The sequence below is a fragment of the Heterodontus francisci genome, chromosome 7 (genome assembly GCF_036365525.1).
Source record: "Heterodontus francisci isolate sHetFra1 chromosome 7, sHetFra1.hap1, whole genome shotgun sequence".
NCBI classification, from domain to species: Eukaryota; Metazoa; Chordata; class Chondrichthyes; order Heterodontiformes; family Heterodontidae; genus Heterodontus; species Heterodontus francisci.
The window spans coordinates 79,945,353-79,957,284 of NC_090377.1; the positions used below are offsets into that span (position 1 = coordinate 79,945,353).

The 11,932-nt window shown below is 40.2% G+C and overlaps 1 protein-coding gene across 1 annotated transcript in view; it reads right to left on the reverse strand.

The window, feature by feature from the left end:
- The window catches only part of LOC137372387 (titin-like), a 425,393-nt gene that overhangs the window by 95,479 nt on the left and 317,982 nt on the right, over window positions 1-11,932 (reverse strand). Inside the window, exons 193-208 of the mRNA XM_068036276.1 lie at window positions 11,573-11,878; window positions 11,186-11,464; window positions 10,782-11,081; window positions 9,320-9,622; window positions 7,659-8,033; window positions 7,243-7,545; window positions 6,739-7,038; window positions 6,340-6,636; window positions 5,969-6,253; window positions 5,578-5,871; window positions 5,193-5,492; window positions 4,744-5,052; window positions 4,429-4,619; window positions 3,895-4,324; window positions 3,302-3,610; window positions 3,067-3,215 (exon numbers count right to left, since the gene is read on the reverse strand). Of these exons, the coding sequence (XP_067892377.1) occupies window positions 3,067-3,215; window positions 3,302-3,610; window positions 3,895-4,324; window positions 4,429-4,619; window positions 4,744-5,052; window positions 5,193-5,492; window positions 5,578-5,871; window positions 5,969-6,253; window positions 6,340-6,636; window positions 6,739-7,038; window positions 7,243-7,545; window positions 7,659-8,033; window positions 9,320-9,622; window positions 10,782-11,081; window positions 11,186-11,464; window positions 11,573-11,878 (4,730 nt within the window). The remainder of the gene's footprint in view (window positions 1-3,066; window positions 3,216-3,301; window positions 3,611-3,894; window positions 4,325-4,428; window positions 4,620-4,743; window positions 5,053-5,192; window positions 5,493-5,577; window positions 5,872-5,968; window positions 6,254-6,339; window positions 6,637-6,738; window positions 7,039-7,242; window positions 7,546-7,658; window positions 8,034-9,319; window positions 9,623-10,781; window positions 11,082-11,185; window positions 11,465-11,572; window positions 11,879-11,932) is intronic.

Sequence of the window (11,932 nt, forward strand, 5' to 3'; positions counted from 1 at the left end):
ATGCGGCACCAGCAGCCCTAATTTCTTGGGCACACTTAAGTAATTGGAGTAATGTCCCTTATTTTCTGCTAATTGTGAATGCATTCAATCACCCTGGATACCAGAAATCTTTGAAAATTAGGGGGAGAATTTTATGCTCGTGGTGGGGATTTCAACGTCAGGGGAAACCGACACTGAGATCCCCGCGCCCCCTCTTCTACGGAAGGCCTGCAAAATTTAGTGCCAATCAGGCACTTAACTGAATAGCGGTGGGTCTTCCATAGGATTTAGGACTCTGTTGCTGGAAGTCCCGGTCTTGCAGGGCTGCCGCCCAATCAGAGGCCTGCAGCAGCAGCGCCTCAGCGGATGCGGTGGCTTCTGCTGTAGCTGCAATGATCAGACACGAGCAGTGGCACTGGAGTGAGGTCGGCAGCAAGGGCAGTGGGGTGTCCCTCAGCGGCCACCCCCCTTCCCAATGCCGGATCCCTCGTTGAGGAGCCGGGAAGCAGCCCACACCATTTTTTGTGCTGTGCGGCGACAGGGCGGCCCACCACATGGGTAATTGCGGTTGCGGCGGGAAAAGCTCTTTATTGGGGGTTAATTACCCAGTTCAGGGCCTCAATTGGCAATGGAGGGTGGGTGCGGGGAAGGTCATTCATAGGATTCCCTGTACCAGACTAAATTTTGGCGGAGGTGGGTTGTGGCGGGGGAGACCCCGCCACCAACCCACCTGATTTTATGCTCTCCCCACCTCCAAACCAACCATGGGGGAGAGAATAAAATTGAACCCAGGTGTTTTGGCTGTAATCATTCTAAGTTTTCCTGAAAATCTTTAAAGAACTTTCCACTTGACTTCCAAAATAGAAAAAAGAAAAGCTGTTGCAGTTGCTTCCAGCGTGGGTTCAGTCATCAATATTGTGTATGCAACAACGTATTAGTTGCCAATGTATGTCACATCGCCTATTGTTGCAGTTTAATAGGTAAATTGGCGGTTGTAAATAGCCCCTAGTGTAGGTTGGTGGTAGGAGAATGGTGGGGATGTGGTAGAGAATATGGGGTTAGTGTAGGATTAGTATAAATGGGTGGTTGTTGGTCGGCACAGACTCGGTGGGCCGAAGGGCCTGTTTCAGTGCTGTATCTCTAAAATAAATTTTAAAAATAAATAAGTAAATAAAAAATAAAAATTTACCAGACTGATTCTTGGAATGGTGGGTCTGACGTATGAGGAGAGACCGAGTCAGTTAGGATTATATTCGCTGGAGTTCAGAAGAGTGAGGGGAGATCTCATAGAAACCTATAAAATGCTAACAGGACTTGACAGGGTGGATGCAGGAAGGATGTTCCCGATGGTGGGGGAGTCCAGAACCAGGGGTCATAGTCTAAGGATACGGGGTAAATCTTTCAGGACTGAGGAAAAATTTCTTCACCCAGAGAGTGGTGAGCCTGTGAAATTCGCTACCACAGAAAGCAGTTGAGGCCAAAACATTGTATGTTTTCAAGGAGGAGTTAGATATAACTCTTGGGTCTAAAGGGATCAAAGGGTATGGGGCGAAAGTGGGAACAGGCTACTACTGAGTTGGATGATCATCCATGACCATAATGAATGGCGGAGCAGGCTCGAAGGGCCGAATGGCCTACTCCTGCTCCTATTTTCTATGTTTCTGTGTTACTGTGACTGGCATCTGATATTCAGGGTTGGATTTTAAGGAGCCCTTGACATTGGGATGTGTGGCGAGGGGGGGGGGGGGTGCCTGAAAATGGCCCCGGATGAGGCCTGCCATGGACCTCGACACTGGCAGGGTCCAGTCAGATCCACCTGGCTGCGGCGGGGCACCATGGCGCCACCTCACCACGCCGCTCGGTGACGGGAGCACAACCAGCATATGCAAATGAATAAAATTATTACATTGACATGTATGTACCATTATTTTGATGTCCCACTGCAATCTTTGGGGGGAAGGGCAAATAATTAATTTAATTGTTATTGTGGGGGTGGGAGAGGGCAAAAGAGATGTATTTATTTAATTTCATTAAATGCTTCTTTAAATATTTAAATATGCAAGTAGGGGTAATGGCTCTTTAAAAATGGTGTCGGTGCTTGTGCGCAGGCAGCTGACACTATTGCCGGGGACGGCCAACCTGCTCCCTCCATGTGATTGGCCGGGGGTGGGGGGGCCTGACCTGCCCCAGCTACTTAAATAAGCCGCCGCATTTGGAATTGCAGCAGCGCTTTGGCAGCCATTTTTTTCGCCCGTCGCCAATTTTGGCGGTGGGCTTATAAAATTCAGCTCCCAAAAAGCGGCAATTAGTAGCAAAAAATGGTCATTAAAACGGCATCAGGTTAGACTTGGTTAGTCTGCAAACTGTATAATTGAGATGGCCAAATATTGCTCAATGTACCTGGTGGCATATTATGGGGGCCAGTATGTTCTTTAAAAGAGGAGAATTGGGCTGAGAGGATCACACGCCTTAATAGACAGAGCCTGCTAATTTTTCTTCCATTAATTTAATTCGTAGAAAAATCAGGTAAGCTGCATTGCGCATGTGTGATTTTCCCCATATTTACCTTTCTGCACTAATGATAGTTTACATCTTGGTGGTACAAATGAAATCTACCCTGGGTGTTCTTTACAGGTCACCTAAAGTTTTGTACAAACTGTAGCAAATTCTTTGCATTTTGGTCGGGATTATGTGCACAAAACATTTCACTTGGAGGTATCAAATAGATGGGGAGGATCAACAGAGAGCCCCTCATTCCACCGGTAGCAGCCTTATAAGTACAAGCCAGATGAAACAAAACTCCGAATCAGCTCCACCAGCCTCACCAACAAAAAGACAACTCATTTATATTATCAGGAAGGAGTAAACAAAACGTATATAGTTCTTTGATTGTTAGAATATGTTATTCAGTCTTGTCACAGCCGGCAAACAAATTTCACTATAGTAACTCTCTAGAGCACACCCACCAAACATTGTCATCCTCAAGCCCATATGCCCAAGGTATTTTGAATTGGGATGGCTCTGAGGATTCCTTCCCAGGGACATAGGTGACCATACAGACCTACATATAATTAAAATATTTCATACCGTCATCACTGTCTTAGCTTGTCCTTCAAACTCCCAATTAATCTTTGGAATAGGACGGCCTTTGACAATAGCTGGAATTCTCAAAGGTGCACCAGCATGGCAACTGAGGAGATCTTGTGCACCCAGTTCCAATATTATATCTGGTTCCTCTGTAAATCATGAAGAAAAACATGTTTGTTTTAACCTGTAAATAGTATATTCTAATACTCTTAAGTGCTAAATCTAGAGTACTTACCAAGAATTTCCTTCATAATTATTTCTGAAGTTGGCAAACTTGGTTCAGATTCCCCTGCAGCATTAACAGCTTTAACACGGAACCTGTACTTCTTGAGTGCCTTTAAGTTGCGCACCACATATTCACAGTTAGGAACTAGTTTATCTGGCTCTGATGCTCTGGTCCAATCGGATGAACCCTCCTCCTGCATCTCAACAATATAACCCTGAATTGGGCTATGACCATCTTTTTCTGGGCGTTTCCAAGCAAGTGATATTGTATTCTTAGTTTTGTCAGTAACTTCAGGACAGGATGGAGCATCTGGTGGATCTTGGGGAGGAAAAAAAAATTCATACTTATGTTGATTTCATCCATTTTCTGTAGTATGTTTGTGTATGCCTTTATGCTATTTGCTTGATTTGAACAGTGTCATAAAACATAAAATACATTGTACAATGTTGTTTAAGTAAATTAACATATTACCGACACATTTGTGATTGCATGTAGATTATTTTAGGAAAGGTTTATTTTAATTAAATTTTTAATCAATTACAATTCCTTTAACTGTTAAGAAGAAACATATAATTGACATCCATGGATTGAATGGAACTTACTTTTAGGATCAGTTGCCAAAACAGGATCAGAAGGTTCACTAGGAGGTCCAACTCCAGCAGCATTTATTGCCATGACTCTGAAAAGATACTCAACACCTTCTAGCAAGCGTAGGACATTGAAGTTTAGGCCTTTTACTGCTGGCTTTGTTACAGGAGCCCTGTTGACACGTGACCAATACACACCATCCAGCTCTCTCTTCTCAATATAGTAACCTGTGATTGCAGCACCACCATTGTCCAATGGAGGCTCCCAAGATACAAGCATTGAAGATCTTGTAACATCAGATACTTTTGGTTTACTTGGTGGTCCTGGGAGGCCAAATGGGTCTTTGATTGTCACTTTTTCAGATACACAGCCATCACTAATTCCATACTTGTTCTCTGCTCTAACTCTAAATTGATATTCTCCATCAGTTGTCAGTTTCCATACCTAGACAGAAGAAAACATTGGTTACGCATAGAAAATTTGCTAAACTGTATTAAGAAGCTTATGAGAACATTAACTTCATGCAGTAATATGAAAAGAAACATTACGCCATATCGTCTTTCAATAATATAGTTCGTGATTTCCTCCCATTCAGACTTCTTCTTGCTTGCATCACGCTTGTCAACAATATAGTTAGTTATTTCACTGCCACCATTGTCCTCAGGGGCATCCCAAGTCAGATAGCAAGACTCCGCTTTGATATCAGAAATTTTAAGGTTTCTTGGTGGTGAAGGTTTATCTGAAGTTAAAAAAAGTGCAAATTAAACCAATATTTAAACAAAATAGTCACTTTTTGGGAATTTATTATACAAGCCTCATATTATTTTCTCAAATTCGTCATTGCAATCATTTTGCTTTCTCACCTAAAATATTAACATCCACAGACTGGGATGCTGACCCTAGACGGTTTGAAACAGTAATGGTGTAAGTATCTGTATCCTTTCTAACAGTTACAGGAATACTAAACTTTGTGAATGCATTCATTCTTGATACTATTTCAGTATCTATCTTCTGTCGGTCAGTTGATCTTTCGACGACAGTCTCCCCTTTACTCCATTCGATTTTGGGAAAAGGAAGGCCTTCCACCTCAGCTGGAATGTCAACTGGTTCACCAGTTTTCACAGTTATACAGCCTTTCCTAACTTTCAGTCGCAGTTTCACAGTTGGAGGCACTGTTAGAAAAATAAGCAAATCAAACAAGAACAAAAATGTTGAAAAAGTATGAACATTTGAAATAAATTGTACTTAAATTTTCAACATGAAAAGTTAGTTACAGGTCAATAGCACGGCACATAACTACAAATGTATGTACCTTCATCATCTTGTACTATTACATTAAGAGTAATTGATGGTTCACTTTCTCCAATTTCATTGACAGCTCTGACACGGAAATCATACATGTTTAGATCTTCTAGATCATCAACCACAAAAGTTGTATCTGGACAAACCCGTTGGTTAACTCTCTCAAATTTAGGCTGGTCATGTCTTTTCTTTTCAACAATGTATCCTAAAATGGGACGACCACCATCATTTCGTGGCGGTTTCCACTTAAGTGTGACTGTTGACTTTGTCCGCTCTGTATATGTAAATTTCTCAGGCGAAGTTGGTGGTCCTACAATCAGAATACATTATTAATTCAAACATGTAACATATATGAACAAAAATTATTTAATTCTCCTGTTTTCCTCATATATTACCTAAGGGATCAACTGCAGCTATAGGTCCAAGCGTATCACAAGGGCCACAGCCATATTTATTTTTAGCACAAATACGGAACATATATTCCTGTCCTTCAAGAAGACCAACAATGTCACATTTGGATTTTTCTGTCTCCATCGGTTGTCTCCAGGAATGCATTTTAGCATCCTTTCTCTCAATAACATAGCCAATGATATCACTACCACCATCATCTGCAGGTTCAGACCAGTTAAGTAGTATCATCTTTCTTGTAACAACTACAGGTTTAAGATCCAGTATAGGGCCAGGCACATCTGAAAGAAAAGGTGGCATATACCATTTAGATTTAACAAAGGTACTGATGTAGAATATCAAACTATTTTATGTTTGTTTCTTTAGTACGTGTCTTACCTACGATGTCCACTCGGGTCCATGCAGATTTGGTGCCACTGCTATTTGTACCAGTGACTATGTATCTGCCAAAATCGCTTCTTTGTGCATTTTCTATAATTAACTCTGTCTTAGTACCAACTGTTTCAATAACAACAAGTTTTTCATCAAGTTTTCCTTCTTCCTTGCTCCATTTAATTACTGGAGGTGGTCGGCCTGTTACAGTGGCAGGAAGTCTAAGCGTTTCTCCAGCTTGTTTTAGAACACCTGCTCTTACGCTGACATCAAACTCTACTACTGGAGGCTCTGTAAAACAAGATGTGTTTTTATGAATGAAAAAAAAAATTGAAAAATATAAACCTATTACTAAGTACTTGCATAATTTTTAATACCTTTTGGATCCATTACGGTTACAGCTTCAGTCTGACCAGGAGCTCCTTCTCCAGCATTATTGACTGCCACAACACGAATTATATAATCCGCATCTTCTCTAACCCCAAAGACTGTGAACTTGCGGTCTTTAACTAGTTTTTCTGTGCAGCGTGACCATTCCTTTGACCCTACAAGTTGCTTGTCAACATGATAACCAATAATGTCACCACCACCATCGTAGATAGGAGGATCCCAGATTACATCTATTGATGTTGCAGTTGTATCTAGGATTCTTGGTACTGGTGGCCCAGGTGGTACTTAAACAGGAAAAAATACATTATTAATTATAAAACGTATAAGGGGTGCATTCATTTCTTTGTGCTTTTTAGTTTATCAGCTACTGTTAAGCCAGTACTTACAAATTGGGTCCCGTGCTGTCTTGGGATCTGAAGGTAAACTAAATTTTCCAGGGCCAGCAGCATTTTCTGCACAGACTCTGAATATATACGTTAATCCCTCCAAGAGGCCTTCAGCCCGTACTTCCAGAGCATTTAATAAGTTTTTATTAACACGAGTCCAATGCGTGCTGTTAATTTCTCTTTTTTCAATCCAGTAGCCTACAATAGGGCTACCGTTGTCTTTTGGTTCTTTCCATGTAACAACCATGCTATTTCCAGTAACGTCCACCACTTCAGGTTTATCAGGTGCCTCAGGAGGATCTAAATCAGAAATGACAAGGATATATGAATTGCAATGAATGTATCAACAACCCAACATAAAACAATATTTACAATAAAGTTGAAAACTATATATTAATACGGTACTTTTATAAACAATGTTAGTGACAAATAACATTTTAACATAACCTTTAAGCATTGCATCTTATATTATGATGATTTTGAGAATGGAAAGTAAAAGCTTACCAAATGGATTTTTGGCAACGAGTGGCTTTGAGACACAAGGTGGACCAGGACCAAATTTATTTTCTGCTGCCACACGGAAAATGTACTCTTTTCCTTCAATAAGTTTAGTCACATGATATTTGCAGTGTCTAAGAGTTGTTGTTACCGTAATCCAGCTGATTGCAGCTTTGGAATTATCTTTCTTCTCCAATATATAGTTAAGAATTTCACTACCACCATTGTCCAAAGGAGGATCCCATTTACAGATGACAGAATCTTTTCTGACTTCCTCAAATGTGAAGTTGATTGGTGGGCCAGGTGTGTCTAGAATGCCAAATACAAAATTCATAAATTATGTTAACAGCAACAACAGTAAATATTTGTATTTTAGCAGCTTCCATTAAAAATATTATGAAAGAATTTGTGCAACATCATACCTAGGACATTTACGTCACAGTTAGCATGGGCAATACCGTGATCATTTTCTACTCTGACAGTAAATTTTCCATAGTCTTTTCTGATGGAATCCCGAACCATTATTTGGGATTCTCCTGTTATGCTGTTGTCAACAGTTAAACGTTCTGGTAAACTGAGAGAAAAAGCCTCCTCCTCTACAACTTCCTTCTTCCTAGTTGGTATGACTTTTGCTATTCTCTTTTTGATTTCTTCAGGTTTGATTACTTCATCGTTTCGAAGCCATGTTATAGTTGGATAAGGAGAACCAGAAATACGGGATAGAAGAGCAATCTCGTCACCCCTTCTGACACTTAATCCAAACTGAAGGTTTCCAACAAGGAAGACCTTTGGTGGATCTGTACAGAAAAGCAGAATAATTGTAAATAACATTGATCTCTTATTACTGAATTGTTCAATCATGAAATTGTTGCAAATTGTTTCCTCAGTTGGTACATACAAACATACGAATTAGGAGCAGGAGTAGGCTACTCGGCCCTTTGAGCCTACTCTGCTATTCAATAAGTTCATGGCTGAACTGATTACTCCACATTTCCACCTACCCCCGATAACCTTCCACCCCCTTGCTTATCAAGAATCTATCTACCTCTGCCTTAAAAATATTCAAAGACTCTGCTTCTACCACCTTTTGAGGAAGAGAATTTCAAAGATTCACGACCCTCTGCGAGAAAAAATATTTCCTCATCTCTGTCTTAAATGGGCGACCCCTTATTTTGAAACAGTGATCCCTAGTTCTAGATTCTCCCACAAGGGGAAACATCCTTTCCACATCCACCCTGTCAAGACCCCTCAGGATCTTTTTGTTTCAATCAAGTCGCCTCTTACTCTTCTAAATTCCAGCAGATACAAGCCTATCCTGTCCAATCTTTCCTCGTAAGGCAGCCCGCCCATTCCAGGTATTAGTCTAGTAAACCTTCTCTGTACTGCCTCCCAACGCATTTACATCCTTCCTTAAATAAGGAGACCAGTACTGTACACAGTACTCCAGATGTAGTCGCACCAATGCTCTGTATAGCTGAAGCATAACCTCCCTACATTTGTATTCAATTCTCCTTGTGATAAACAATAACATTCTATTTGCATTTCTAATTACTTGCTGTACCTGCATACTAACCTTTTGCAATTCATGCACTAGGACATCCAGATCCCTCTGCATTTCAGAGCTCTACAATCTCTCACCATTTAGATAATATGCTTCTTTTTTATTCTTCCTGCCAAAGTGGACAATTTCACACTTCCCTACATTATACTCCCTTTTCCAGGTCTTTGTCCACTCACTTAACCTCTCTATATCACTTCGTAGCCCCCTATGTCCTCTTCACAAGTTACTTTCCTACCTATCTTTGTGTCATCAGCAAATTTAGCAATCTTACCTTTAGTACCTTCATCTAAGTCATTTATATAAACTGTAAGACGTTGCGGCCCCAGCACAGATCCCTGTGGCATACCCTCATTTATATAAACTGTAAGACGTTGCGGCCCCAGCACAGATCCCTGTGGCATACCACTCGTTACATCTTGCCAATCAGAAAATGACCCATTTATGGTAGATTATAAAAATCAAGGAATCAAGTTTTCACCCATGAATGATTTTTCTGAGCCTCACATGAAAAAGAATACTCACCAACTGGGTCTACAGCTTTGATCCCTGGAGTTATTCTTGAAGGTTCACTAATTCCAGCAATATTCTCAGCACGTGCACGAAACTGGTATTGATTTCCTTCTTCAAGATTTTTTACAGTATAAGATAGAACAGGAACCAAGTACTCATTGCATCTCTCCCATTTGTCACTTCCTTTAGCTATCTTTTCTATGATATAGCCCATGATCTTACAGCCACCATCATAAAGAGGTGGTTTCCATGTGAGTGTTACTGATTTTGATGTTGGATCTTGCGTCTCAAGATCAATTGGTGGATCAGGGCGTTCTGAGGAAAATTAAAAACATAAACTAATAATATTGCTATGCACAGAAGGAGCCATGATGAAATCGACAAAGAAATGGAAGAATTATGAATTTAAAAATGTCAACTGTTAAACAAAACCACAAGAACATGGACACTTGTACCACAATCAAAATGAAGTAGCAGTCACCTATACTGGAAATCAACAAACCTATCTACAAGGATGGAACTCAGTAACCTATTGAAATTATTCTTGGGATAACCCCTTTAAGTTGAAAATAGCACTATAGTATATTAATGACTCTTATCGACATGACTAAACTAAGAAAGGATTCTGGAGCCAGATGGACTCACAGCGCAAACCAAAATTGAATAGATGTGAAACAGAACCGTGTTAACAGAATTATCTCCATTCAGACATCAATCAATAGCCATGATCTCCACATCCTGGTCTATTGTGTGATCACACCAGGGGAGCGGACCATGTGTCTCCCAACAGAAACCCTAATGGGATGATTTTTTTAACCTTAAAAAGGTAACCGTCTGGAGAGAGAGGGGGCGAGCAACCCAACACCTTCAGAAAGTGGTCCAGCCAGGAGTTGCAAAAGAGCTCCAGCCAGGCAAAGAAGAAGCTCTGCTGCTAATTCTACACTTCAACTTGCTGCAGCAGAGAATTTAAAGTGACCTCCACCTCTAGGCTGTAATTTTAACCACCAGAAAATCTACAAAACCTCAACAAGTTCAAGACTACAAACACTCACGCTTGCACCTTTAAAAGACACTGCCCTCCTGGGAAAATTCAACAGGTTTACTGTAAACCACAAACATCTACCTTACATCAAACTTTAAATTACTTACCCTTTTTCTCTCTATCTATCCATTCTTGTGTATATGTGTGTGAGTGAATGTGTGCATGGGTAAGGTTGCAACCATTTCGGGAATTGTTTAAAAGTAGTTATCTTTTTTTAACCTATGAGAAAACCTGTCATTTGTCTGTTTATTTGACCTGAAAGACTCTCAGGGGCTAACATAGCATTTTAACAAAATACGATTGCAGTCAGTTGGGAGGTGAACAGTGGGAACCACCCACATCCCCGCCACCTCTCCGTAACAATATACAAGATATTACAATGATTACAGATTAAACATATTTTGTGATTGTTTTCTTCCCCAAAATACTTACGCTTTTGATCCTCTGCGATAACTGGGTTACGTAGCTCAGTGAATTCACCACCACCAATTTTGTTAACAGCCTTCACACGGAAATAATATTCACAATTTGGAATAAGATCTTTTACTGGCCAGCTCAGTTTATTCTCACCAGACATTACTGGTGTATATGTTCTTCTACCAGACTCCCGACGTTGAAGAACATAATGCAAAATTGGGCTTCCGCCATCATAGTCTGGAGGATCCCAGGTTATCTTGCAAGAACTCTTGGTGACATCACTCGCTCTGATATCTTTACACCGGCCAGGCAATCCTTAATTAAAACAAAGGAAAGCATATTCTTTTAATCTGAAAATAAACTTTTCAGACAAGAAGATAATTAAGTAAGTCTCTCTCCATTTCATTTCAGATTATTACCTATGACTTTAACATTAATGGTGCCTGTCGTTGAACCCAGTTTGTTCTCCAAAGTAATAGTGTAAACACCAGCATCAGCATGAACACTGTTCGTAATCTCAAGGGATGCAAGGGTATAGGCACTTTTCATAGTCACTCTGTCATCTGCTTTGAGTTCCTTTCCATTCTTAAACCATGAAATAGTTGGTACTGGTACAGCTCTAAAAGATACGGGGATGTTCAATTTCTCACCCTCCACAATAATTATATCTTGAGTCTGTACTTCGATACTTGGGTTACCTATTAAAATAAATAATTTTAAGTATAATGCAAAATACAATTCTATTTATAGAAGAACTACAATTTAAGATTGAGAAATGGAACATTTCAAAAGAAATTTGTTCTTACAGTCAGAATCCTTTGCCACAACATTTTCTGAAACTTCTGATGGATCACTTGCTCCAATGGCATTAACAGCCCTAACTCGCAGAATATATTCCTTATCAGGGATAATGCCTTCTTCTGCTTTATATTTCAGTTCCTTTATTGGGCGCGAATTAACTCTCATCCATTTCTCTGTTCCTACTTCGCAAATTTCAATATGATAGCCAATAATAGGGCTACCACCATTTTTATCTGGTGGTTTCCATTCAATAGATATGTGATCTCTGCTTGCATCCGTCACATGCAATTCAAGAGGAGGAGATGGAGGACCTAGACAGAACCAATATTACATTCAATATTATCTGCTATTTCTTTTCAAAATTT